Source organism: Watersipora subatra, chromosome 3 (assembly GCF_963576615.1).
Source record: "Watersipora subatra chromosome 3, tzWatSuba1.1, whole genome shotgun sequence".
Classification (NCBI taxonomy): Eukaryota; Metazoa; Bryozoa; class Gymnolaemata; order Cheilostomatida; family Watersiporidae; genus Watersipora; species Watersipora subatra.
The window spans coordinates 51,256,733-51,284,218 of NC_088710.1; the positions used below are offsets into that span (position 1 = coordinate 51,256,733).

At 37.1% G+C, this 27,486-nt stretch overlaps 1 protein-coding gene across 1 annotated transcript in view; it reads left to right on the forward strand.

Moving 5' to 3' along the window:
- Positions 1-27,116, forward strand: part of LOC137389877 (contactin-like) — a 31,323-nt gene extending 4,207 nt beyond the window's left edge. Inside the window, exons 9-24 of the mRNA XM_068076027.1 lie at positions 476-672; positions 765-859; positions 3,738-3,942; positions 4,380-4,510; positions 4,798-4,987; positions 9,305-9,433; positions 11,084-11,254; positions 11,480-11,638; positions 14,101-14,226; positions 18,463-18,650; positions 18,830-19,004; positions 20,295-20,416; positions 20,526-20,712; positions 22,451-22,566; positions 25,485-25,665; positions 26,502-27,116. Coding sequence (XP_067932128.1) covers positions 476-672; positions 765-859; positions 3,738-3,942; positions 4,380-4,510; positions 4,798-4,987; positions 9,305-9,433; positions 11,084-11,254; positions 11,480-11,638; positions 14,101-14,226; positions 18,463-18,650; positions 18,830-19,004; positions 20,295-20,416; positions 20,526-20,712; positions 22,451-22,566; positions 25,485-25,665; positions 26,502-26,635 — 2,506 coding nt within the window. The 3' untranslated portion in view covers positions 26,636-27,116. The remainder of the gene's footprint in view (positions 1-475; positions 673-764; positions 860-3,737; positions 3,943-4,379; positions 4,511-4,797; positions 4,988-9,304; positions 9,434-11,083; positions 11,255-11,479; positions 11,639-14,100; positions 14,227-18,462; positions 18,651-18,829; positions 19,005-20,294; positions 20,417-20,525; positions 20,713-22,450; positions 22,567-25,484; positions 25,666-26,501) is intronic.
- Positions 27,117-27,486: the final 370 nt, after the last annotated feature.

Genomic DNA, 27,486 nt, shown 5'->3' on the forward strand with positions numbered 1-27,486 from the left:
TGCTTCTTTAGAGTTAAATCGTGTGAGCATGTTTTGAACCTTTATAACCCTTTTGCATAATACCTTTGAGCCGAGTTAATATATTTGCAGTGTCTCATGAACATGCATGTATATTACTAGTATATCCCTAGCAGAGTTTAATTGTTGAATGTTGTGAAGCCGTAATCAAAGACTGGTTAATTTGAGAACACGACGAACCAGACCCAATAAACAATGTAAAGAACTCATTTGCAAAATGTAACCTTCATAGCTAGAAACAAGCCACAGCCAATCTACCAAAATTTGTCTTGAATACTTTCGGGCTGGCGCCAAAAATGCTATACGTATACGTATGTTCAACATATGTTTATGTAATAACTATTCCCTCAGTTATGGCATGTCATACTTGATGATAAAAGCTAGTGTTCAAATGTGTAAGTGGTTTTACGATGATTATGCGGACACAAAGCATGTTTCCTGCGTTGTCTGCCTGCAGACGGAACACCGATGAGGTACCGCTCTACACCTGGTCAAGGCCTAATGATCGAGAGCTGCCCGAAGGACATGAACTTGTTGACTTGAATCGCCGTCTTATCATTCACAACATACAGCCAGCGGATGAGGGCGAGTACATTTGCACTGTTTCTTCACAACAAGCCTCGAATTCTAAGAGAATTACTCTCAGCATATCAGGTAAGCTGCGATTTATTGTTGGTCGTTGTTGCTCGGAGAGAGTGAAGGATTATTTGGAATGTTTCACAAACGAATCTTAATTTTTTTTATAGCCAAGCCTTACTTCAGTGAAGGCAGACTCGATGATGAGCATCTAGACGTGAATGACACCTTCAGGTGGATCTGTTTAGCCAATGGTCAGCCCAAGGTATGTACTGACCGTGACTGCAATCATGCACCCTTTTCCTTTCTTGAGATTGAATATAGTGGCCCTTAACAGCATATATTTGAACCGTTAAACCAATTTATAAAAAGTTTTCATCTAGGAAGAGCGGATAACTCCTGCATTACATTTTTCGTGAAAATGTTGAGAGACTTTAGTATCAAGTCAAACTAATTTATTTTCAAGATCGTTTTTTGTTCTCATCTTGTAAAACTTGAGACTAGTTGAGGAAACTATCTAAACATCAGTCCTAGTGTGGGTTTGGCTTTGTGTCATAACTATGCCTGTCTACCTAGATACGATTGCCCATGCAGTAGGCTCACTGCTGGATACATATTTGACTGCTCGACCTTATGACCTGTCGAAGCTGGTGTTTGTATTGCTAATCTATATATACGAGGTCTGATCCAAAAGTTCCCGGAATGGAGTTGTATACTCGTGCATATTCACACGATGGAAAAAACCCATTGCAGGGTTGGCTGGGAAACACCTCTGGAGTGTTGTCACAAAATTTCAGGTTGCTATGACAATGCGTTCTCATGTGAGCTAACGATATGTCAAGGTCTGTCCGGTGCTTCCGTCTTTTTTTTTAACAAATTTATCGTCATGCCTAATCAATCGGAACAGCGTATTTGCATTAAATTTTGTGCGAAATTAGGGAAAACAAGTACTCAGACAGTTGAAATGTTAATTATTGCTTTTGAAGATGCTGGTCTATAAAAAACACAAATTTTTGAGTGGTACAAACGTTTTTGTGAAGGTAGAGACAGCACTGAAGATGACGCGAGGTCTGGCAGACCAGCGTCGGCAAGAACCTGCTTGTAAATTGACAGTGTGAGGTCACTAGTCATGCCAGATCGACGTTTAACCATTAGAGATATTTTGAGAGACTGGACTTATCTTTGGAACTGTTCAAAAAGTTTTAACTGACAATTTAAACAATTTTTTAACAAATTAAACGAGTCGCAGCAAAGTTCGTGCCAAGCTTGCTGACTGATGACCAAAACGAGCTCAGGATGCACGCTTGCAACGATTTTAAGGACGCTTTCAAGAATGATCAAAACTTTATTTTAAAGGTCGTAATATCCTTGTTTTTCCTAATTTCACACAAAATTTAATGCAAATGCGCTGTTCTGGTTTATTAGACATGATGATAAAAAATTTTTTTTAAATACCGAAGCACCAGACAGACCTTGACATATCGTTAGCTCACATGAGAACGCATTGTCATAGCAACCTGAAATTTTGTGACAACACTCCAGAGGTGTTTCCCAGCCAACCCTGCAATGGGTTTTTCCATCGTGTGAATATGCACGAGTATACAACTCAATTCTGGGAACTTTTGGATCAGACCTCGTATATTTCTCAAAGTATGTGTGTGGATCTATCTGTCTGTCACTCCGTCTATAGCTATAGCGCACGCTGATTATTTTACTGATGCGACTACGCGTTATGATGCCCCTGTTAAGAAATATTTTTCGTAAGGTTCAATTACTATATCTAGGGTCAAGGCCAATTCTTCTCGCGCGGACAATTTTATTGTCTCCGTATCGTTGTATTCAAATTTTTGATGGATAGCTTCTGGTCGAACAGTAACCCTTTTTATACACACACTTTTACGCAAGAATTTTTATTAATTCTGCATATTCAGGATTTGTATTTTTTTCTCAGTTCGTATTAATTGTATCATTATCGAATCATCTTTTATTGTAATCATAGCAAAACCGACCTAATTTAGCTATTGCTAATTATTTTACATTTACATCTGAATCTTTTTATATATTTTTTTTTGTTTGTTTGACCTGCACGAAACATTTTTCTCATGACATGAAGTTTAAAAGTAGTTTGAAAAAGTTTGTAAACCTTTACAGTTGTTTTTATTTTCTCTTTCAATTTATTTCAATTACGCAAGACACTTTTCTCATGATATGTAGTTTGAAAGTTAGAATGGCAAATGGTGTTATATGTTAAATACAAATCAATTTTCTGTCTAAAGACTTTTTTATTACCCGAGCAACGCCGGGTAGCACAGCTAGTCTTAATTATAATAAGAGTCATGTCCATCCGTCTGAAGCCAAGCTAAGAGCGTTAGGAAAAGAAGCAATTTTCATGTACTGCATGGGATTTGAACTCAGACATTCAGCTTAGCAGCCAAGCACACTACCAATTGCACCACTCAACCATCTTGCCACTCGGTGGAATAATTGTGCACATAGTTATTACACATGATCTCTCGTGCGTGGGACTGCTAGCGTATTAGTGGTTATAAGTATTTCATATGTTAGGTGCGGTCTCATTGATTCAGTTCAGTGTTAAAAAACTGCTATAGCGGTGCACTAGAAGCAGGCTTTTCAAAAATCCTTTCTCATAGCATGCATTAAAGCGGTTTGAAACCAGTTAAGCTTGTTTTTGAAAATGTTAGTTTTCTGTTCTTGTTATTCACACGAACCGAGATTTACATAACGAGGCTACATAAGATGACTATGCAGATTACGGCGAGAGCCTTCGGCTGGGCTGTTTCAGTGACCAAAACAGTGAATGACTTTTCAAGAGAATGCATTTCCTGATACTTCGATTTGCATTCGGAGTCACACAGGAACTGAAGACGACATGAAATTTTTGTCATAAACATTTAAAGACTTTTACTTTTGAATATTTCTTATGAAATACAGTATCAAAGTTCCAGCGGTTAAATAATGGCGTTAAACATTGGCTTCATGTATATGTTCATGGGGAGACTACCGCTAATTAGTTGGTTTTTTAAACTTATTTAGTAAGTTTCTAGCGAAGTAGAATGCTAAATTTGCTTTAAACCTCCCAGAATGATTTTAGAATAGAGAATTATTGTTGGTGTTTGTTGTAGCCCACCTATAAATGGTACAGAAATGGCCAGCTATTCGATGCCAACAGTCTGCCGGTAGGTATGACTGGACGAGTTACGTTTAGTGAGGACATGAGAGTTGTGGAATTCACCAACCTCAAGATTGATGTCGATCCAGGAATGTACCAGTGTGCTGCCACAAACGCTCATGGTACCACCTTCAGCTCAGCCCAGATGAGAGTGCTTGGTCAGTACTTAGAAGGGCTTAAGTTCGTTCTCCTCATGATCAATTTACTTCACATCATTAGACATATGTCTGTTTTTCCACGAACTGTAGTGTGGAAAAGACGAAGCACTTTTATTTTGTTTACAAAATGATTGTTATCTGAGATTTGTGAAAATGTCAACACACTTTTACTTGAATGTTATCAATCCATTGTCTTATTGCGAAAATGGCCATGCCTTTTAGTAGCCGTTATTTTCCAAGTTGTCTTGCTACTGTGGCTCATTTTTCGGGTGTGAAATTAATTTATACTTGAATTGCAGATCATATGCTTCTATATCAATACTCATACTACCACTTGCTAGATGAACAATTTTTGTCTTGTCACATGATGTATCAGCTCTGTGCAAAGCAGTCTACCTCCCAGATTTGTTCATCCTGGTGTCTGTTTTATCATGTAGAATTTGGGCCATCTTTTGTAAAGCATCCCATGCTTGGCAAGGTACTTGCCACTGAGGAGGGAAACGCAACTATACCATGTGATCCCGAGGCTGCTCCTTCTGCTAAGATCAGTTGGTTAAAGGATGGAGTCGTGAGTTTAGCAACCTTATCTTGTGCATAAACATTTGGAGTTGCTCACCTATGCTCATCAATTGCTACCATGATGTTTTACACTGTCGTTACCGTTTATCGCTGTATTTATTTTTGCATTTACTGTATTATTGTTAACTTTTTCTTTCCGTTCGAATCAATGAAAATTTGAATTCTGAAGCTTTGCGCTCTTTGACTCTGAGCTAAATGACACTCTTATCATTGTTTATACATCAGCCAGTTATTAGTGTTCTAATTATGTACATCTCATATCCTTGCTCTCTTTAGGCCTACCAGGTTAGCAAGGACTCGACAAGTTCGAAGCGTCTTCTGCCCAACAACTATCTCTTTCTTAGTGGGATCACACGCTCTGTCGACGAGGGCATCTATACATGTGTAGCGGAAAACACTGTGCCCAATAAGGCCACCGGTGAGCCTTTCAGTAAGGCACAGGCGCACATCGAGCTTGTTGTTATTCGTAAGTCTCATTTTTCTTTATTCGGTGACACAAACGTTTGTCACATCTACAGCTAGGGTTCTTATCGTACACAGTCCCGAGATTAAAAAGTAGTGGCCCTTAACAGCATATATTTGAACCGTTAAACCAATTTACAATAAGCTTTTCTCTAGAAAGAGCTGGTAACTCCAGTATTTCTCGTGAAGATGTTGAGAGACTTTTGTGTTAGGTTGGACTACTCTATCTTTAAGACCTTTTTATGTTCTGATCTTGTAAAACTTAAGACAAGTCGAGGAAACCGTCTAAACTTGTTGAATGAGGTGCATAGGACTGGTCACAGCATAGAGTTCCTCTCAAACCCATGCTAGAACAGTGAACAAGAACTTATGAACACTCCAGCTTATCAACTCTGCGATATGTGAAATAATTTTGGAGTAATCAAGTTAGTAACATATACTAGAGTGACTAATATACCATTGGTTAGTGCTAAACTCCAACATTATACAGTGAAACCTCGGTTCTCGAAAGCTTCAGTTCTTGACCAAAAAATTTCAGATTAGGTCATCTCGGATCTCGAACATAAATTCGGTTCTCGGCCAAACTGGAGCATGTGCATTGGAACTGAACGTTCGAAACAGCATGGAAACATTCGTTACCATTAGAGGTGGAACGAGACACGAGACGTCTCGAGTATCGACCTGTCTCAGTCTCGTCTCGAGTTAACTATTGCCAAACTCGAGACAGGAAATAGAACTAAAGCGCCTGCGCACGGTCGTTAAAACATGGCTTCTTGCGGTAGCAACAACTCCATATATTGTAACGGATTGCGGGCAGCTGCCTTTAAAGTTATACCCGGTCCGTTACTACCTGTTGCTATTGATTATGTTGGCCACTGAGTCTAATCATGTAGTCCGGACAACGGCCCTGTTATATTTTAGTTCGGTTCTGATAAACAGATACCGGGTTGTATCTAATTACTCTTCGGATAATCCAATTTAATAAATTGGATAACTTTTGTGGGTAAAATGTCTGTATTTTATCGTATCGTGTCTAAACACCAACTGACCTTCATAAAATTCGGGCCTCTTTTACGTATATACTACCAATCGCGGGTAAAACTTGCCCGGACACGGAGAAACGAATGAAAGGCCGTGTCGACCATAGTCCGTGTTCGGTTAACAATGACGTTTTGTTAACTCAATATAAGAATATACATGTTCATGTATACAGTAATTAATATAATTTCATGAGTACAATTTAAATATAATTCACATACTACAGTTAATACATAAACAAAACTTAACATTAATGAAACGATAAGAATGAAAGTGTTATCGTGTGTTCTTTTAGTTGCGGTATTTTTTTGTAGAGCGACGGCTATCGGTTTCATTACACATTACATTAAAAAGTAAGAACTATTCAATAGATGGTAAAAATATACATGTACAAAGCAATATGTTTATAATAATTATGATCAATCAAGCTCAAAATTCTTAGAATATATAACTTCGGTATTTTAGAGCTGTTTGTGTCACTTTTGTTTACAAAAACTACATGCATATCACTATGATAATTAAAATGTTGTATTTAAATCGTTTACACCAAGTGAAAATTCAATTTAAAAATAGATTTATTAATTTATATATACCGAGTAGCTAGTACTTGTGTAGTGAAATCATCACCAAATGCTCATTATTTTACTGTCTCGTGTCTCGAGTCTCGAATTTTCACAAGACAGTGTCTCGAGTCTCGTCTCGAACTTAAAAAACCTGTCTCGTTCCACCTCTAGTTACCATGGCTCCAAAAACAAAGAAAGACGCTGAGGAAATATATTAAAAATTTGAAAATATTGTATTTAAAAAGGAATTGATAGCTAAATATGAATATGCGCGTGTAAATATGTGTTTGGGTGAGTGAGAGTGGTGTGTGTGGGCTAAGGAGTTTGGGTGGGTGCGTGTGGTGCGTGTGGGCTAAGGAGTTTGGGTGAGTGTGGTGTGTGTGTGGGCTAAGGAGTTTGGCATGGCAAAATCGATCATAAGTTCCATCGTAAAAAACAAAGACCAGCTTAAAGCAAGTGATGTCGCTAAAGGGTTTATTATTTTTAGCATACAAAGACAATGGTATTGAAAGAAGTGGTAAAAAAATTTTTGATGTTGTATCTCAATCTTTCATGTTTTCGATGTTTTAAGATTAAAACATATGAAATGTTTACTTTTTATGTACTTTTTTCATCATCATAGATAGTAAATTTTTTATTAAAATTAAACGATCTATATCTACTCATTTTATTTATAGTATGCAGTATACAGTACAGTTTATGGTGTAAAATGTTAAAAACATACTTTACAGAAGTTGTTTTGTTTTTACTTGGAACGGTTTAAAATTTACATACATTAATTCTAATATGAAAAATTGTTTCGGATCTCGAACAACTCGATTTTCGAACCACCTTCTGGAATGGATTATGTTCGAGAACCAAGGTTCCATCGTAATTGACTGTGCCATTGGTGAGCACATAACTCCAACATTATAAACAAACACTTGCCTCATGTGCCATTGGTGAGCACATAACTCCAACATTATAAACCAACACTTGACTAATGTGCCATTGGTAAGTAATTAACTCCTAAATTATGAACAAACACTTGACTAATATGCCATTGGTAAGCACATAACTCCAACATTATAAACAAACACTTTTGACTGTTGCTTATATTAGCATAACCCATTAACATGCAGAGGCATCAAGAAGTGTGGTTTGCTCACCACTTTTTGGATGACTTGAAGTTTTATATGCTATGGGAAACCGAATAAGGTTTTTCACCTTCCACGAGTTGAGTAGGCTTAAAAAGAGTTTAACATTTTTTATGAGACAGGTACAAGTAGTGCTCGTATGTTTAACAGGATATGAAGTAATCAGCAACAATGAGATCCAGTAGTACAGTATGAACTGTTAAACATGTGGTGATGTAAAGTTTGTCTCGAAATGAAGTTTTTTTTACATGTGGTGTCTGATGGTTCTTAAAATATTGCAGTTTTGTGAGCCAGTGCATTTGTACTAGTACTTAGTAGTTACTGCGAGAAATAAGGTGAAACGAAGAAAAAATAGCCTGAAACTAGTGGAAATGATGAGGTTGGAGTGATGACTAGAGATGAATATAAAAAATCCATATCCAAACAAACAAAATATAAACTAAGTTATAGTAATTCAGAGTTCGCATACAAGACTAGCTCTGTATCTCTATTACTCACCACCTCCAAATACATACCGCCCTCTCTTGTATCTCAATTACTCACCACCTCCAAATACATACCGCCCTCTCTTGTATCTCAACCTCCAACTACATACCGCCCTCTCTTGTATCGCCAACTACCTACAGCCCTCTTGTATCGCCGCCTCCAACTACATACCGCCCTCTCTTGTATCTTCACCTCCAAATACATACCGCCCTCTCTTGTATCTCCACCTCCAACTACATACCACCCTCTCTTATATCTCAACCTTCAAATACATACCGCCCTCTCTTGTATCGCCAACTACATACCGCCCTCTCTTATATCTCAACCTCCAAATACATACCGCCCTCTCTTATATCTCCACCTCCAAATACATACTGCCCTCTCTTGTATCTCCGCCTCCAACTATATACCGCCCTCTCTTGTATCTCAACCTCCAAATACATACCGCCCTCTCTTGTATCTCCAACTACATATTGCCCTCGCTTGTATCTCCAACTACATATTGCCCTCGCTTGTATCTCCAACTACATACTGCCCTTTCTTGCATCACCATATCTATATCTCAACCTGTCATTCCCTGATGTAAAAGAGCAGTGACTATGGAATCTACTTTTATTGATTATATGCTTTATTTTGTTTTAGCCATAATTTAGTTCGAATTTTTTAAATGGTTTTATATATACAGTAATGCATAAGTTTTATTGCTTTGTGTAATTATTTGAAGTAATTATCCCTGAGCTTTTGTAGATGAGGAATGCATTAGATGAAATACAATGGACTGTTATAAGAATTGTTATTATATTATTATATAATACATTATATTATTATGTATTATAATGTAATATAATATTGTTATAATAATGCAGTAGATAAAATACAGTGTTTTGTTATAAGAATTTTTGCTCCCACATATTACCAGTTTAAAATATAAAGTAAATGTTGAAATGGATAAACTTCATGTGTCAAGATTTTGCTGTAGACTACACATGTTTGCGCTGCTTAAAATTGCATGGTTTTCGTGTTCTTGCAATATTGTGATTGTACACACCACATGGTATTTTATCGATTGCGTGTTTTATTTAAATGATGTGTTTGTAGAGAGGAGTCGGCTAGCCTTTGGCCCAATTGATATGAGAGTTCCATTGTTTAGCAGAGTGGTGTTACAATGCAGGGGCGATTTCGATCCAAGACTTGATCTAGTCTACATTTGGTATCACAATGATAGACGTGAGTTTTCATGCAGTTTTCTCTATGTATAGTTGCACAGACCAGTCGCTAGTAATGATGGAACTAGTGATACATTGGCTTATACGTTCATTAGCTACTTAGGGCAGCCGAGATACTTAAATCTAGTGCGCTTGTCTTTATTTCCAAGTCTGTTAACACCTAGAGGAAATTTTTTCATGTTTTGAAACCGACTGAAAAATACTTTCGCCGCTGCAAGAAATAAAAATTAAAAATTTAGTATTTAGATAATATTGGTAAGATCATTTCATTGGCTGGTGTACAACTGGTGCATTTGATATTTCAGAATCGGCATTGGGAAGATAATTTCTGTAGGAAACACTGGCACAATGTACCATTTGTGTAGACCTTGCAGCATACTCTGTGTACGCAAAAATTCTCGTTTTAGAAAAGATGGTAATTCTCTTCATCTCATCTTAGGCTACTATTATATTAATTGCTAAAGATATGATTTTAAGCTATGACTCGATATTTTCATGAGAGAATATAAAGGGTTAACTCTATGCCTGCATGACTCACAAATATTCTGGGGGTTAATTGGGTTATATTGTGTTATCTTATGAAAGATGGAGAAGTTGTATTCTCATGTTTTCTGTACTGTTGTGACACTCTCATGCTGTCTGTAGAAGGATCAAAAAGTTTAATTAACTCATGTTATATGTGCAAGGATAGAGATGCTATACTGGCATGCTATTCATATATGGATAGAGAATTTGTGGCCTCATGTTATTATATGTACAAGAATAGAGACGAATTAATTAATTAGTCGTACATCGACATCCGAGTGTCCCAACATACAAGACAATCTAGGTATGAGCAGTGTTTTTAGCAAGTTTCTCCCTTGAGATACGAGTAATCTTTGAGATACGAGCTGGTTGATGGCCAAGTATGCGAGAGGCTGCTTCCGAGACTCCGAAAACAGCATCACTCAGCCTTTATCCTCGATTCAGTTTGAAAAAAGTTTTTCAAAGGTTGGCTAGAAGTTATAGTGAACGCGAGGGAAAAAGTGCAAAACTGGAAACAGATAATAAAAAAATTAAAACAACAAAATTTAAGTAAGTTTATTAAAAGATTAAAACAATAATAATAATAATAATACAAGCTTTAAGTGTGTGTTTAGTAGGCCAAATTAATATAAGTTAAATTTAAAGTTTCTCTCACTTAGTATCGCAAAAGTTTAGTTTACCAAATGCATTGCTGTCAGTCTCTCTCAGACCACTATGACTGTCTTGAAGGTAAATACTTACAGTATTGTACATATTAATGTTACATTATATTGCAGATTCTAGCTGCTAAATAAGTATTTGTTACTTTGTTATCCTAAGCTACTAAATTACAACAATCCTGTTTTATGTGTTTTTTTTCATAGAATGCAGAATGCATTAAGCTCGTATGTCGAGGTATGACTGTACTCACAGTTTAGGACTAAGGACAAGAATCAAAAGTAAATATGAAACTAGAGAAATGAAGCATGGATCAGTTTGTCATGCGCGAGTGCTTTAAAAGGTTTAAGCTCTGTTTGCAAAATTGTGTTACTTGTATGCATTTAATTTGAAATATCTTCTGCGTACCAAGTTCAGCCATTTAAAAAAAATGTTTTAAATTATATTGTACGTCGAGCACACCTTGCAGGTTTGGACTTTGATGACTGGAAGATGGCACAGATCTACAGCCGGGGACTGGGAGTGAGCAGGGGTGATCTGGTTATCAAGAATATAACATACGAGGAGAGAGGCCAGTTCAGGTGTACCGTGATGACAAAGAGTGACTTAGCCACTCGTTCAGCCACTGTACAAGTTTATGGTATGACTGTTAGCTCACACCGACTAGCCCTTTGTGTGGCCTTCTTCTGGATAGCTAAACAGTGTTTCATTCTGTCTACAGTTAGATAGAAGGGTGCAGTCTGTGTGGATAAAACATGCGATGAGATTCAAAACCTCGTAGGAATGATGTTGGTTGTTAGTGTGACTGGGCCGGCTGAAAACTTTGTTTGGTTTTTTTATCTGTATCTGTGACTTCTTTACGCAGGTCCACCGGGTGAGCCGGCTGGTATTGTGCCATCTAATGCTGGCAAGCACTCAGTCGTAATCTCATGGTCTCGAGGAGCCGAGAATGGAGCTCCGGTCACTTCCTACCTCATTGAGAAGTACAACGAAGATACACAGCTCTGGGTGCTTGCACAGAATGGTACTATAATACACGTAGACCGTACTGTGTAAACGATGTGGTTTCCTTGCATCTCATCTCTTACCCCTGTTAATCAGATATTAAAAATTGGCAAGCTTTTTGTATCACACTTGCTGAGACTTGGTATGTTAAAGATGTAGTTGCGTCAAAATTTAAGTTGATCTTAAAAGAAAGCATTTTTTTTTCTCTATCAGTTGATATGTTGTTTGTTGTGTTACGCGATCGCATTGCCAAGATATTTGAAGATTAAAACCGAAAAATTCTGATCGCCGTAAAAACGCTCAGGCCACAAAAACGTGCCCAGCCTCGCCAAAAATGATGTCACGCGTTTGGCAACCTGTCTCTATCTCTCGTATTCACATCGGCTATTTGCGATGAAGGTCTAGTCTTACGCGGCTCTATTGGCATATATCTTATTTTGTATTTGCTCGTGTTGGCTAGAATAAAATTTTAAATCCTGCTACAGATGCATTATTATGAATGTTTAAAAGGCCTCAAATAACGAAAATTGAAAATTTGTTCTACTCACTTTCTCCAAATGTTGTGTAAACATTTGGGTACCGACTACCAATTCTACCGGTCAACGGTAATTCTGTCAAGTCACTTTATGTCGAACGCGGTCTTTGTATCAGCACAGTTCTGCAGCTACCCATATAAACGATATACAGCCTCCCATAAGCCCCGCCCACATTATGTCGCCTATTACCTATTGCCTACGTACTAGTTTCTTACTACTATTCTTACCGAATGCTAAATAATTGAAATAAGCAAGCCACCTCTTTGAAAAGAATATAGACAGGGATAGAGTTTTAAGGATGAGAAGTCTGCTGCAAACTGGATTTGAACTCACATTCTCCAGTTCTGCGGACACCCATATACCATATCCGATTCACTACAATATTCTGCAAATCATGTTTTGCATTATCTTCAACAATATTATTTTATTATATAATTTTTACAAGCAAAAATATTTTCATCTCGGCATAAAGCTTTTATTAAAAATATTCATCAAGTCGTGGCCACTCACATAGTATTAGCTGATACAATAAGACAAATTCATCTACTGCAACAAACTCAAACAAAACATCATCCAGCACGCATTCAAGTCTCGCTTTCTCCTTTATGGCAGTTTCCACACTGACAAAGCTTCTTCGGCTGGTGGGACGACATAAACATTCTGTAATCAGTAAAACAAGTAAATGTAAACAAAGTAGATGCAATAAATATGTCATTCATAGATATGTCATTCTAAAGCGTATCTATTGACAGCTTCCAAATTGGGAGTTAAATAGATTGCGAGTGTAATTTTAAAAACGAATGAACATTTAATAAAGGCACAAGTACGCCAAGCCAACGATTCGAAGCTTTGGTTCTGGAAATTAAAGATTTGCAATGATCAATCGATTTTACCCACTTCCTACGAGTGAAAATAATTTGTAATCATGACTCTAATTTACCAAAGAAAATTCGAAAAAAATATTATAGCTAGGTAAAACGGCAGATAAGCTATGAAACGATGATTGGAGATAGCAAAGAATTATCATTTTATTAATTAGTATATGTATTTATGACTATAAAAAATATTACATTTACTAAAGTATAGAAGACTAAGTTAATTTACCTCCATTCTGTCTTCTTCTGCAGCAAAACGCTCCTGACGCCTGTCAGCTTTGGCCATAGGCTGTCTACTCTAATCTTTTACTAAAAGTTGCTCAGATAACTCTGAGTAGCGGTCGCTCGAACTTGAAGCCATTTTAAAACTATGTATAACTTAGTAATTGTTGAAACGCGTTGAATCAGTAACGATGAGAATGAATTCTCTAGCGATGAGAATCTTTGAGATCACAGACAACGCGTTTTACGAGTGATAACATTTATTACGGCCTATATAAAAATTTCGCACACATGATTGGCTAACGAATCGACCTCATATTTATTGCTCGTGGTTTCGTTTCAGATACCTTGCTTGTGACGTTACGAAATAGGCACCCGCTGGAACGTGAGCTTTTTAAAAGAGGGCCTCATTCAAACGCATATATCTCTGGACAGGGTTGGTCTACAAAGACAAAAATGGCATCAAATTGTAGCTGATGTTTTAGCCTTTTATGGGTCCTAATTTCATTTTTGACGCAACTACATCTTTAAAGGTGCTTATCATCGGTTGTCATTCATGTATAAAAGAAATGGAACATAGAGAAAATGTTTCAACAAGCCAAAAACTTTCATCTGTATCATATGTTTTTTACACTTAGACGTTGATCGCGTGAGCCAGGTTTCACTCACTTTAAAAAAAACGCTCATAGACTAAGGTCTTACATCAGCGAAGGTGTTATATTTAGCTTCTGTAACCTACCCCTGTTTCTGACTAATGATTGTGCTTGGCGTTCTCTGAGAAATACATTTTTCGTCATTCCTTTAATGTTAATGTATTACCTATTCATCATTGTTTTCTTTGCCGACAGTGACTGATCCAGCTCATGTGGCCTCGGGTAACACGACTGTTGTCGGCCTCTTCGCTAACACCGGCTACTTGTTCAGGATCAAGGCAGTCAATAAATATGGTGTCGGAGTGGCCAGCATGCCCTCCAGTAAGTCTCAGTCACCTTATCTCTTCATTTTTTCTTAGTCAGCAGATGATGTTCACACCGTTGATTATCTTATTTACGTAGACCGAATCATTACAGTCAAACTGGTAAGCAATTATTCATACCGGTATACTCTTTCACACAATTAGGTGAAAAGACGACTCCTAAAAGTTGTCAACATGTTGTGCAGCTATTAGTAATCTTGCATACATATATATTTCTAAGAGTTGGTGTGTAGGTGCGTCCAGCTATAGCTGTTAAAATCTTTGGAGATAAAATTCCACAATCTCAAGGACTTGAACTCGAGGAGCTAGTGGTTGAAGTTTTAAATTTAAGCGCTCTGCCACTGAGCCATACCAGCCATCATGATTGTAGGTTTTCTCATCCACACTATAATGTATGCTATAACACGCTAATTATTTTAGCATTGCAACCTCGCGTTACCCCTGTTAAGAAATATTTTGGGACCCAAGTATATGCAACACGATGCTTCATCGTCTTTGTTTCACTAGGGCTAATTTGTTCAGCCCCATGATATCGACAATAATTTATTTACGAACTTAAAATTTGATGATTTGTGTACTGATTATATACATTATTAAGATATATCAGGTGCTCGCCATGGCGAGTTCAGAGTTATCCGGTATCCGTTATAATAAAAACTATTCGCAAATGGATAAATGATAAAATTTCAGTTTGAAGTTTATAAAAATACATACTAAAACTCCCTGAAGTCTGATTAGTAAGCTAAATTCATTAAAGTTAGATTCAGCATTTATGTTACACGTCTGTCTCAAAGGTAAAAACTCCACATAGTTCATTGTAATGTTATATTATCTTGCGGATCGTAACCACAAAATGCACTAAAGTCATTGTAAGTACCTGTAGTTACTAAGGTTAACATAGTATTTTGGTACTATTTTTAATGATCATGATTTTTGCTAGGAGTTGATTGCATTATATAATGACTATGGGTTTCTATACCACTCTATGTTCGTCTATACCCTATGATATTTTCGCATGCCAACTGAAACAAACTGAAATCATAATTGTATACCAAATAATTTTTGATTGTAATCATAGCGAAATAGACTATATTTAGCCATTACTTGCTAATGATTTTACATTTAAACGCCTTTACATTTTATTTTTCCTTCTAATTTATTTCAGCGAAACACTTCTTTCAAGTTATGAAATTTTAAACTTACAGTTATTTCATTTATTTTTAATGTAGTTGTCCTGCACAAAACCTTTGTCTCGTGATATGAATTTTTAAAGTCAGTTGTTTGAAAAAGTTTGAAAACCTTTACAGTTGTTTTTATTTACTCTTTAAATTTATTTCAAATACACTTCTCTAATGATATGTAGTTTGAAAGTTAGAATGGCAAATGCTGTTATATGTTAAATACAAATCAATTTCTGTTCAATGACTTCTTTATTACTCGGGCAACCCCGCGTTGTACAGCTAGTTATTATAATATGAGCAGCGTCCATCCAAAGCCTCGCTGAGAGCATTAGGAAAAAATAGCCTCGCACGGGAGTGCAACTGTTACTCCGGGTTACTGATCAGCACGCTAACCACTACTCGCCGCCTTAACTTAATTATGTGCATACTGATTACTCATTACGATCTCTCATAGTTCCCAGAACTGCCAAGCGTGCTGGTATAGATAAATTAATAATCTATCTATACTTTCTAATGAGCACAGCTATTTTAGATACACTTCACTATAGGGCACATCGTGACATGAATATGTTAGTAGCTTGTCAGGTGAATTATTTTTAGTTTACATGCTAGTAAAGTCTACAATATGAACTATGGTCTCATTGTCTCTCTTAACTCATTCGCACCTGACTAATTTCCAGGTGATTAGCCCCAAATACCGCTTATTTTTCAGAAAGTTGCCGTAGTTCAAATTACTACTACATAAGACAGACTTGAGATAATTTACTTATTCAAGATTCACAAGAACCAGCAAAGTCTCTTTCAAATGATATTACATTTATATAGACAACTCGGATCCCTTTTATGTAGATCTATGCCTCAAAAAATGTAGTTTCAGGAAATTTCCAATTTTGAAAAAAATTTTATTTGCTGAAACAAAGTTAGTTTTGCACCATAAAAATTGCAAAATATGCAAAATTTGACTAAAATTACTTATTTATTACATACAATACATAGTTATGAATATAATTTATACATATGCAGTTGGTCATGAACATGAAAATCATGAAACTCTAATTTAGAACTTTTCCTCGCGAGTATCATCCTTCAAACAAAAGCATAGCAAATCTACATGCCAATATAACTCAAATAAAATGTCACGAAAATGTTTCAAATAATGAAAATATGTTCAATAACTCTTTTCTTAACTTTTTAGATTTCATAGACAGCTCTAAGAATCAATATGCTTTTATCAAAACTGAATGATAACGTTAGTCTGACTACCTGAAAAGTACATTTTTATTCGAGCATAACGATTCAAATTGGCAAAATTAAACGTTAATAAAACTTTGAAACATTAAAAATAATGTTTTAATTTGATTTATGCAGTCTCTCAATGTCTTACCACTTCTGAATCTGCATATTTACTTCTGGAGTTGAAAAAATTTATCACGAACGATAAAATTGTAAGTCGGCATGATGATTTCCGGTTTTGATAGATGATGAGATGGCTGTACTAATTTGGTTATAACTTTTGCCAGAGACGTCATAGATTCATATTTTAAAGTTTGTCTGATTGGCAAAAAAACTTTTTTTCAAACTAATCAAAAATATTCTTTTGTAATTTAAAAATAACGATGCAGGAAGTTGGTAAATTTCAGACACGAGTTAACTCACATTGGGTGCCTAGCAACGTTATAAATACGTGAGTTAACTCGCATTGGGTGCCTAGCAACGTTATAAATACGTGAGTTAACTCGCATTGGGTGCCTAGCAACGTTATAAATACGTGAGTTAACTCGCATTGGGTGCCTAGCAACGTTATAAATACGTGAGTTGACTCGCATTGGGTGCCTAGCAACGTTATAAATACGTGAGTTAACTCGCATTGAGTGCCTAGCAACGTTATAAATACGTGAGTTAACTCGCATTGAGTGCCTAGCAACGTTATAAATACATGAGTTAACTCGCATTGAGTGCCTAGCAACGTTATAAATACATGAGTTAACTCGCATTGGGTGCCTAGCAACGTTATAAATACGTGAGTTAACTCGCATTGGGTGCCTAGCAACGTTATAAATACGTGAGTTAACTCGCATTGGGTGCCTAGCAACGTTATAAATACACGAGTTAACTCGCATTGAGTGCCTAGCAACATTATAAATACGTGAGTTAACTCGCATTGAGTGCCTAGCAGCATTATAAATACGTGAGTTAACTCGCATTGAGTGCCTAGCAACGTTATAAATACGTGAGTTAACTCGCATTGAGTGCCTAGCAACGTTATAAATATGTGAGTTAACTCGCATTGAGTGCCTAGCAACGTTATAAATACGTGAGTTAACTCGCATTGAGTGCCTAGCAACGTTATAAATACGTGAGTTAACTCGCATTGAGTGCCTAGCAACGTTATAAATACGTGAGTTAACTCGCATTGGGTGCCTAGCAACGTTATAAATACGTGAGTTAACTCGCATTGGGTGCCTAGCAACGTTATAAATACGTGAGTGAACTCGCATTGGGTGCCTAGCAACGTTATAAATACGTGAGTGAACTCGCATTGGGTGCCTAGCAACGTTATAAATACGTGAGTTAACTCGCATTGGGTGCCTAGCAACGTTATAAATATGTGAGTTAACTCGCGTACGGGTGCGAATGAGTTAATACTCGTACGCAGTTTGAAATGTATTTTTATTCATTTAAGAGTTTCTGTTTGTAAGGCCTAGATAACTCCGTAACGTAAAACACTGACCTCTCCTTGTTAAAGCTTTATTTATTTCTAGTGCTATTTTGCTTCCATTCTCTAGTAACGCCGCTATTTCCCTTGAAATTTGTCTGGTCAATTATTTCTTGTTTTCACTGCATGGATAACTGCTATAATAAGTGTTAGTATTTCTACCTAGTCACAGGTACTTCCTTGATTGGCTGTATCAGTCATATTCTGACAGTGTAGATAACAAACACTAATATCCAGATATGCTTATTACAATATACTGGCTAATCGCTATGCTACACTGTCAATTACACTGGCTAGAATGATAAGCAGAAAGTATTTGAGTCTCACCTGTTTGCAGCATCAATTATTAAGACAAGTCCTGACAAACCAAGTACATACCCTGAAAATATCAGGGCAGGAGGAGGTAAGGAGGGGACTCTTGTTATTGAATGGACACCCCTTCCTAAGGAGCAGTGGAATGCGCCAAATGTTCAGTACATTGTCAAGTACAGACCAGATGACGGCTCTGATCAGGGCAGCTGGCAGGTAAATGCTCACATTTTTCTACAGTTCTTATACAAATGTATATGGCCATGAGCAGACACTCGTCTGTAGTTATGGTTCGTTGTAGTTAGTATCGTTGTGCAATCGTGTAGTCACTTGTGGATCGTAATGACTCTTAAGCCATTAAGTTTCTTCACGGTCGTTCAAACGCAATCTTACAGTTCTGTGATGATGAGGGTCAGCCTATCCGCCATGGCAGCAGGAAATCTGGTCGATGTGTTGTTACCCTCGGGAATAACCTATTCTACCTGCCTTATCAAGTGCAAGTCTATGCAACCAATGAGATGGGGAATGGACCAATCCCGGAGCCTGTCACAGGCATGTCTGCTGTCAGAGGTAAATTTAGATTACCTACTTTTTCAGTGAATCATCTATATTCACAAAATATAAATCGTCGTTTGCAACCATCTTCGCTTTGCCGGATTGTCACTGTAGATACAGCCCGGCCTTGTGCTCAATATGCTGCCACATAGTCCAACATCTTGTAGTCAATTTTTAGATATTTTTCTATCAATGCTCACTATCGATGCTCACTATCGATGCTCACTATCGATGCTCACTATCGATGCTCGCTATCTATCCTCGCTATCTATCCTCGCTATCGATGCTCACTGTCTATCATCACTATCGATGATCACTATCGATGCTCACTATCGATGCTCACTATCTATCCTCGCTATCCATCTTCACTATCGATACTCACTATCGATCATCACTATCGATCATCACTATCGATCATCACTATCGATCATCACTATCGATGCTCACTATCGATCCTCACTATCGATCCTCATTATCGATCCTCGCAATCGATCCTCACTATCGATGCTCACTATCGATGCTCACTATCGATGCTCACTATCTATCCTCACTATCTATCCTCACTATCTATCCTCACTATCTATCCTCACTATCTATCCTCACTATCTATCCTCACTATCTATCCTCACTATCTATCCTCACTATCTATCCTCACTATCTATCCTCACTATCTATCCTCACTATCTATCCTCACTATCTATCCTCACTATCTATCCTCACTATCTATCCTCACTATCTATCCTCACTATCTATCCTCACTATCTATCCTCACTATCTATCCTCACTATCTATCCTCACTATCTATCCTCACTATCTATCCTCACTATCGATCATCTGTTAGTTCGCATAGACTTGGGCATCTTCTCTTTAGGGTATTTTTAGATTGACACCTCAAGCAGACATTACTTTCAGAGACACCGTCCGATTTTCTTTTTTTTTATGCGAGCTAAAAAATGTGAAGTTTAAATGATGTGCTGTGTTATTCTCGCTTCATGACGGGGAAATTCAGATCCGAATTAAAATTTAAAGCTCGTGTGTATTTATAATTTTGTACTGTATAAATGATCGTAGCTTCGTTTAATGATTCTATTTTTATTGCCAAGTTTGGATCGTCGTAGTATTGACCTCCACAGTTTTGGTTCTCATGGTTTCTTTTAACATGGTCCCTGTTTTTGGTGGTCGTGGTTGCGAGGAGCTTAAGTTTTTCCCCAGCTATTAACTCTGAAAACCAATTTCATATCATACAAGAATAAATACTGTGTATAATGTTGAGTAGCTCTACTGTAGACTATCCATTGATTGCAGTGCCAACCCAAACTCCAAAAGAGATTGTTGTGCAGCCGTACAATGCTACAGCTCTCACTGTTTATTGGAACCCAGTGCAGGACTCGAGGGAGTCAACTGGAGGGGAGCTACTTGGTTTTCATGTAAGTTCATGAACGAACTTCCTCAACAAAACTTCTTCTCTTTTGCTGGTTTTATTGCTGACAAATGTACTGCGTGTTAGAAATTCCTGAGATGCGGTTGTATTTGAAGATTCAATACTGGAAAGCGTCGAGCACACAATCTCTTGGTCGAAGGAACACCATCTTGGGTAACGTGACTAGCGGGAGGATTATCGGTCTAGAGCCCAACACCGATTATTTTGCTACAGCTCAGCCTTTCAACTCTGCGGGAGATGCTCCTCCTGGTAGAAGCATCCCTCAGACAACCTGGTTTAATGGTAAGCTTGCGTTTTGACGGTAAGCTAGCATCTCGCGAGTCAGTCTAGTGGATTCTTTACATCTCTATAATTGTCAGTTGTCTTATGTTAATATTTGATAAGTCTTATGAGATGAAGGCAACCAGCAATTTTCAGAATCGAACTCCTTCATGCCAACTTCAGTACCGTCTGCTAAACAACTCCAACCTTCATAGATAGCTAAAGGGTGGATGAGAAAAAACCTGATTGTATGCAATCATAACATCACTTTTATTACTATCAAAGTATAGCAGTCGTAGTAGGAGGTATTTTGTCTATTGTCAGCATTTGTGCAAATATTTTAATTTTATGTGAATAGTAATAAATGTTTAATTGTTTGATTTATTACAAAACTAGGTAAATGCTCAGCGTTGCGCGGGTGATTTAATAATTACCTAATGGATTTGATAATGTGATAATTACTAATAATTTACCTGGAAAGCTAGATCTTTACTAAGACAATACACACATTTTGGGCCAGCTTAACAATTGTTATGCCGAACAGTCAACAATGATAAGTATTAACCCCAAGCAAGCGCTTCAAGCATGAGTATCTTAACCAATGTAATGACCATTTGCCCAATTAATCTGTTGTATTCCGTGTAGCTTAATGGTTAATGTGCCGCCTCTAGATTTGTAGGTCCTGAGATCAAATCCAGTGCCATATAGATATTTCATTGCTAGATTTGAATTGCTATAATTTGGGTTTAATAAAGTCAACAGTGAAAAAGACAAACACCGAGACTTATATATATAGATTAAAATCTTACAAATCAACATTGATCAAGGGTTTCTGTAATCGAGTTATTTGTAGAAATTTTAATACAACAATATGTTTTAGACAAAATTCTTACATTTAAAGTTTTTGACAGTGTACACAGCATCGTTATAGAGTGGGTTAAACATGGTTACCAGCGATTGCACTTATCCTTCGTTTTTTCGTGACGTCATTTTATCGTTGTCGGCCATCTTTATAGACAATTTTATCGTTAGAAACACGAAGCTTTTGCAATGATAATTTGAAAACAATGTTTTTGTTTGCAATTTTTTAATTATAGTATCAAAACAACACTTAAAAGTACTAATAAATTAAAGAAAAACGATCATTTTCTACAAATATGGCGGTTTTTCGTGAACGAGCGCATGTGCAAACGACTTGATGACGTCAAAAAAAACGATGGATTAAACATAAATAGCAGCATCCAATGATGAAGCATAGGCAACTATAATAGTCTATACATAGCATGGCAATATGTAGAATAAAATATGTCTAATGAAAATACATATTTTCTTGTTTGTAAATGTTTGAACTTGTAATCTGAGTGGAAAGTTTTTCATATACATGTACCTCAATTTTATGGATTTGTAACATCTCCGCACAACGCTGGGCGAAATAGACCGTCAATCATATTTCAGTCAGGTTTTTAAAGAGCGAATAGACAACTTCGATAAAATGATGTTCAAGAAGCTATTCATAGAAGCTATCAAGCATCATTTAATAGGTTTTGGAGTTGCCTACTTTCAGTTTGAACTTCAGTCTACTGCAGTTACCTATCTGTTGTTAGCAAGGCCATATTATAATTCCTGACTGTTGCTTACATAAACAGATTTACACAACTTTATGAATGAGTCATTTTTCCTCGCATTATGAAAAGCCTTGTGTAGCTACTTTCAGGGCCCCTTCTTAGAGTTGCTGTCATTGTTTTAATTTGTGTTATAGCTCCTCTCAACATGCCCGAGTATGTCACCTTGAACAGAACTGATGGTCAATATCTGGGAGTGCACTTCAATGGAGTAGTAACAGGGCCAGAGGAGGAGCCACTCGACGGTTACAAAGTGAGTTGTTGATCATAGGCTATGACCAATCTGTAACACTTGATGCAAAGAGGCTAAACTTGTCAATGTTACATTGCATTACATCGTTTACCTTAACAGCTGCAGAGGTCTTTTGTCGAAAGAATAAGCTTGAAGTTACGAGCTCACCATATTGTAAAACTATATGATCATGCTAGTCGGTCCTTGACCTGCCTGAACCCGTGGTCATTCCATGCAAATTATGCTGCTGTTTGTTTGCTCGAAAAATTTGTTCATAGACAAGTGTATGGAGTCTTCTCTCGCCATCTTGCCTTACAGCTAATCGAGACTCCAACTATAGCAACAGGTCTAGTGCGGCATACGTGTAGGTGAATGTCATCACCCCGACTATTTTTTCGAATTAATGCTTTCGCTTGCAACCAAAACCTATAGTTAGGTTTTGTAGACGCCGGAGTTTTAGTCATATGGCCAGCTATGAATAAACAGTTTGCATAATAGGTTGAGTGTTGGTAGATCGTTATATATAGGAAACATTAAATTGCTACATTATAGCTGCAGGTTTAGAAATTTTCTTTGAAGTGTTCATTATTCATTTTAAATTAGCGGAAACAATATAACTCTGTTCACAGAGACTGCACTGTCAAGGTTCACGTTGGTTAATCGTTACCAAAAAGTTCGACCTAGTCAAACAGCCTTCATTGCATTATATGTCTTATAGACAAATGTTCATATACTGCCCCCTTTAGTCTCCTGCTTGTTCTGAGTGTTTATAATAACCAGTGTGAACCAGACATTAACAGCAATTGAGACCGTCTGTTACAGTAGCTTAGATCTGAGATAACTAAATTTTACCCGCGAGAAAAACTCCTTCATTAGTTTATGGTCCATGCGTCTGGGAAATATAATATTGTGGTGACAGTTTCATGTTAACACCAAATTGTTTTAACACCGTTCATTATAGCTGAATCGGAAAACTGTATTTTTTAAGGCTCAAAAGCCGAATCGGGTAGTCATAAAATGCATTCAATCAAGCAACTACAATACATTCCAGCTTGTGATTTTTCATGGTCAGTGTGTTTCCAAAAGTGCATGACCTAGATTTTAATGACCTTGAAGGTTATTGATACAAAAACCCTGTGCTTTGGTCTACATCGTCATCGTTTTTCATTTGCATCATGAAAAATACTATCAGTCTTTGGTCCTCCTCTCTCTCCTCCTCTCTCCTCTCCTCTTTCTCATAGCTCCCACAACGGTAAATATCTAGCTTCAAGTGAGAACTGCAGTACATGAGATAAGTTCAGGTACTGAAGTCTGAAGGTTCATCAGGCTATGGAGTCTCTATTGTTGCATCTACGCTTTAGCTAAAAGCCTCTCAATATGTAGGTTTTGGGACCATGACCGATGCATGGGGACTGTAATGTGAGATGCGGAGTAATCATGGGCTATAATTAAACACCGGCTCACATTGCTCATAACGCTTTTGAATGAGATTCTTGTAGCGTTCGAATATAAGCTAAAGTGTCACCGGTGATTAGGATCAATCGTGTCCTGTCCTCTTAGCGCATCTCTCTCTTTTGTTCTCTTATCTGATCCATCACGTCTGTTTAAAGGTTCAGATACTTTACATAGTCTCCGTTTAGATTCAAGATTAGAGATCAGTAATTAAAGAATAATTATTAGTTGGATATTGTTTAACGAGGAGCTAACAGTTCCCAGCGATTACTTTTGTTCACTAGCTCACTGCCAAAGTCTCTCAGTTTCCTACACATTTATTTGGTATATTAGATAACTACTTGAGGTCCAAGAGCTGCATAACTGACAACTAGTTTGGTTTCAAGGACTGCATAACTGACAACTAGTTTAGGTACAAGGACTGCATAACTCACAACTAGTTTAGGTACAAGGACTGCATAACTCACAACTAGTTTAGGTACAAGGACTGCATAACTGCCAACTAGTTTAGGTACAAGGACTGCATAACTGACAACTAGTTTAGGTACAAGGACTGCATAACTCACAACTAGTTTAGGTACAAGGACTGCATAACTCACAACTAGTTTAGGTACAAGGACTGCATAACTGCCAACTAGTTTAGGTACAAGGACTGCATAACTGCCAACTAGTTTAGGTACAAGGACTGCATAACTGACAACTAGTTAAGGTACAAGGACTGCATAACTGACAACTAGTTTAGGTACAAGGACTGCATAACTCACAACTAGTTTAGATACAAGGACTACATAACTCACAACTAGTTTAGGTACAAGGACTGCATAACTGACAACTAGTTTAGGTACAAGGACTGCATAACTCACAACTAGTTTAGGTACAAGGACTGCATAACTCACAACTAGTTTAGGTACAAGGACTGCATAACTCACAATTAGTTTAGGTACAAGGACTGCATAACTCACAACTAGTTTAGATACAAGGACTGCATAACTGACAACTAGTTTAGGTACAAGAACTTCAACTTCAGCTAGTTACTCGCAACTAACTGAAGTTGCAAGTAACCAGATGAAGTACAAGGACTACATAACTCGCAATTAGTCAAGTTACAAAGTCTACAAGAATAATACAAATATTCAACCTATAGCTACATGTGGCTAGTATAACAGGTGTGCAAACTTGGTTTAAATGTCTGGAGCGTTTTTTCGATAAAATGGTCAACAGACGACTGGTTTTTATGACTGGTTAGTCGGAACCATTTCATGTCATAACTCAGATAGTGAATGGATTAGGTCTCGTATGGATTTAACATACATTTAGCCAAAGTGTTAATGTGTAAACGACAAAAATATTCTTGAGATCATTGGTAGGGAGTTATCTACCACTGCCTAGGCAAGACAATTGCTGGGTTCTGCAATTAAGTTATTTTTTAGGTTTACAATGAGTAGTGAAAGATGTTGATTCTCTCTACTGCTTGTATGTACCATTAGGTGAGGATTTGGCGTCAGGGGGAGTCATTGAGAAATGCAAAAGATTACGATTGTGGGCGCCGCACTTGGATCATGATTGAGGAGTCATTTGAGAAAAATTCATTCTACAACCTGCGTGTATTTGGCTACAGCCGAGGAGGGGTTGGCAAAATGAGCTCACCTCTTATCCAGTTCACGATAGGTGAGCTGTGTAATTGTATTCATTTAATATATATATATATATATAAAGTTTGTTTTATAGCCCCGGTTAACCCATGTGGGTCGTAATGTCTATTAAAGCTCGGGTCTCCTACCAGAGACCTGAGAGTTTGAGCGGGTTCAGTGGTTAGGGCAATACGATCACTAGCTCCGCGGTTTGAGTCAGACAATTACTATTGGTGGTGTTAGTATGAACATCCAACCACAATTCCTCCTGTGCCTAATCTCATAAGCAAATAGTCACAATAAATCCTATACCTGGGGGAAGACCGTGTGCAGTGTCGACCGCTAACAAGAAAAGCTAAACGAAAGGGAAGATACATATATAATATGACTCTAAATTATTTTTAACATAACATAATACGTCTGTTGTGTCGGTATGCACACAACAGACGTATTATGTTATGTTTAGTATAATTTAGAGTCATTACATAAGTCTATGATAGACAGTGAAATTGTGATTGTGCGAGCTTAAAAATTTACAATTCAAGCTTTAGACGCTACAACTGATGTGTTCTTCAACGCATTTGACGTAAATTTTTCTCCAAGCATTGCAGTGTCGTGAGTAAAATTGAAGATGTTGAAGGTGAAAGTTTAAACTGATGGGTAAATGGATAAGTTAGTTTAAGGCTCGTGTGGTGTAAGTTTAGAGTAAGTCATGCACCGTGTCTCTATCATACATGTACATCATACGCTACTTCTGCAGATATGCATATTTACAAATTAATATTTTGACCAAAGTATGTTGAATATAGCTGTGTGGCTTGTGGTTTGCGCTATTATATAATATGCTACTATTGGACACTCGCTATGTTGCAGGGTGTAATGTGGTACAGAATACAGACGATACTGAGACCCAGTGGGTATATCTATGTAACTGCTCCCACCACACGCTGTCCTTCACCCTCCTAGCTGCAGTGTTCTTACTACAGTTATACAATTATCTCTCTTGATCTTACCAGTTTTTATATAAATGCTTGAATGTTATTTTGGTATCGCATATTCTTTATGTATATACCACCTTGTACATTGTAGTGTGACAAATGTGGTTCCTAAAACAACTTGTTATCTGCCGAGATTTTCAGAATTGTAAAAACTATTTTTACCGTTCTGGCCGGTATTAGTTTGTTGGAAATACCTGGGTTATTACCAAGAGGCAATCTGCAGTTATAATTTGAAATAAGATTGCTCAGTTTTTATTTTTGTAATGTTTAGCTGCGGATACCGTGAATCATTTAAAAAGGTTTACATATAGTCAAGCCGGCCATTTCATATCCTCAACAATGGCAGAAAGATTTAGTTTATCATAGGAATGTCTGATTCAATGTCCTCATTTCTGCCTATTAACTTCTATTATTGTAGTACATTCCTTCTAAATGCATTCCATTTTATACCAAATCAATGCTGCGTAAATACATTGATGAAATTGATTAAGTCATTGACTATAACAATGCTTTACAGGAAGTATATGACGTGATTTCTCTGTTTATCTGCCAAGTCTGGCAGCACCTGTCATTGACAGCAGGTATATTTGGTAGCAATAAAGATTATTAGAACTGTAAAATGTTGAATAACTAGGTTGGCAATAACCGTTTACCCCTTCATCTACCTCCATGTTTAAGGGAATTTCAATGATGATAAAAACTCCAAGGGAACTAGCTTTTGTGGGACCAAAGAGTGATTATGTATGTCACACAGTTTTATGGTCCCTATTTAGCACCTTGTTTGTGGCTACCAGTAGCAATAATATATTTAAAGATAAACTTACTCAAAATTTTGGTAGATTTTATAAGAAAGTATCGGT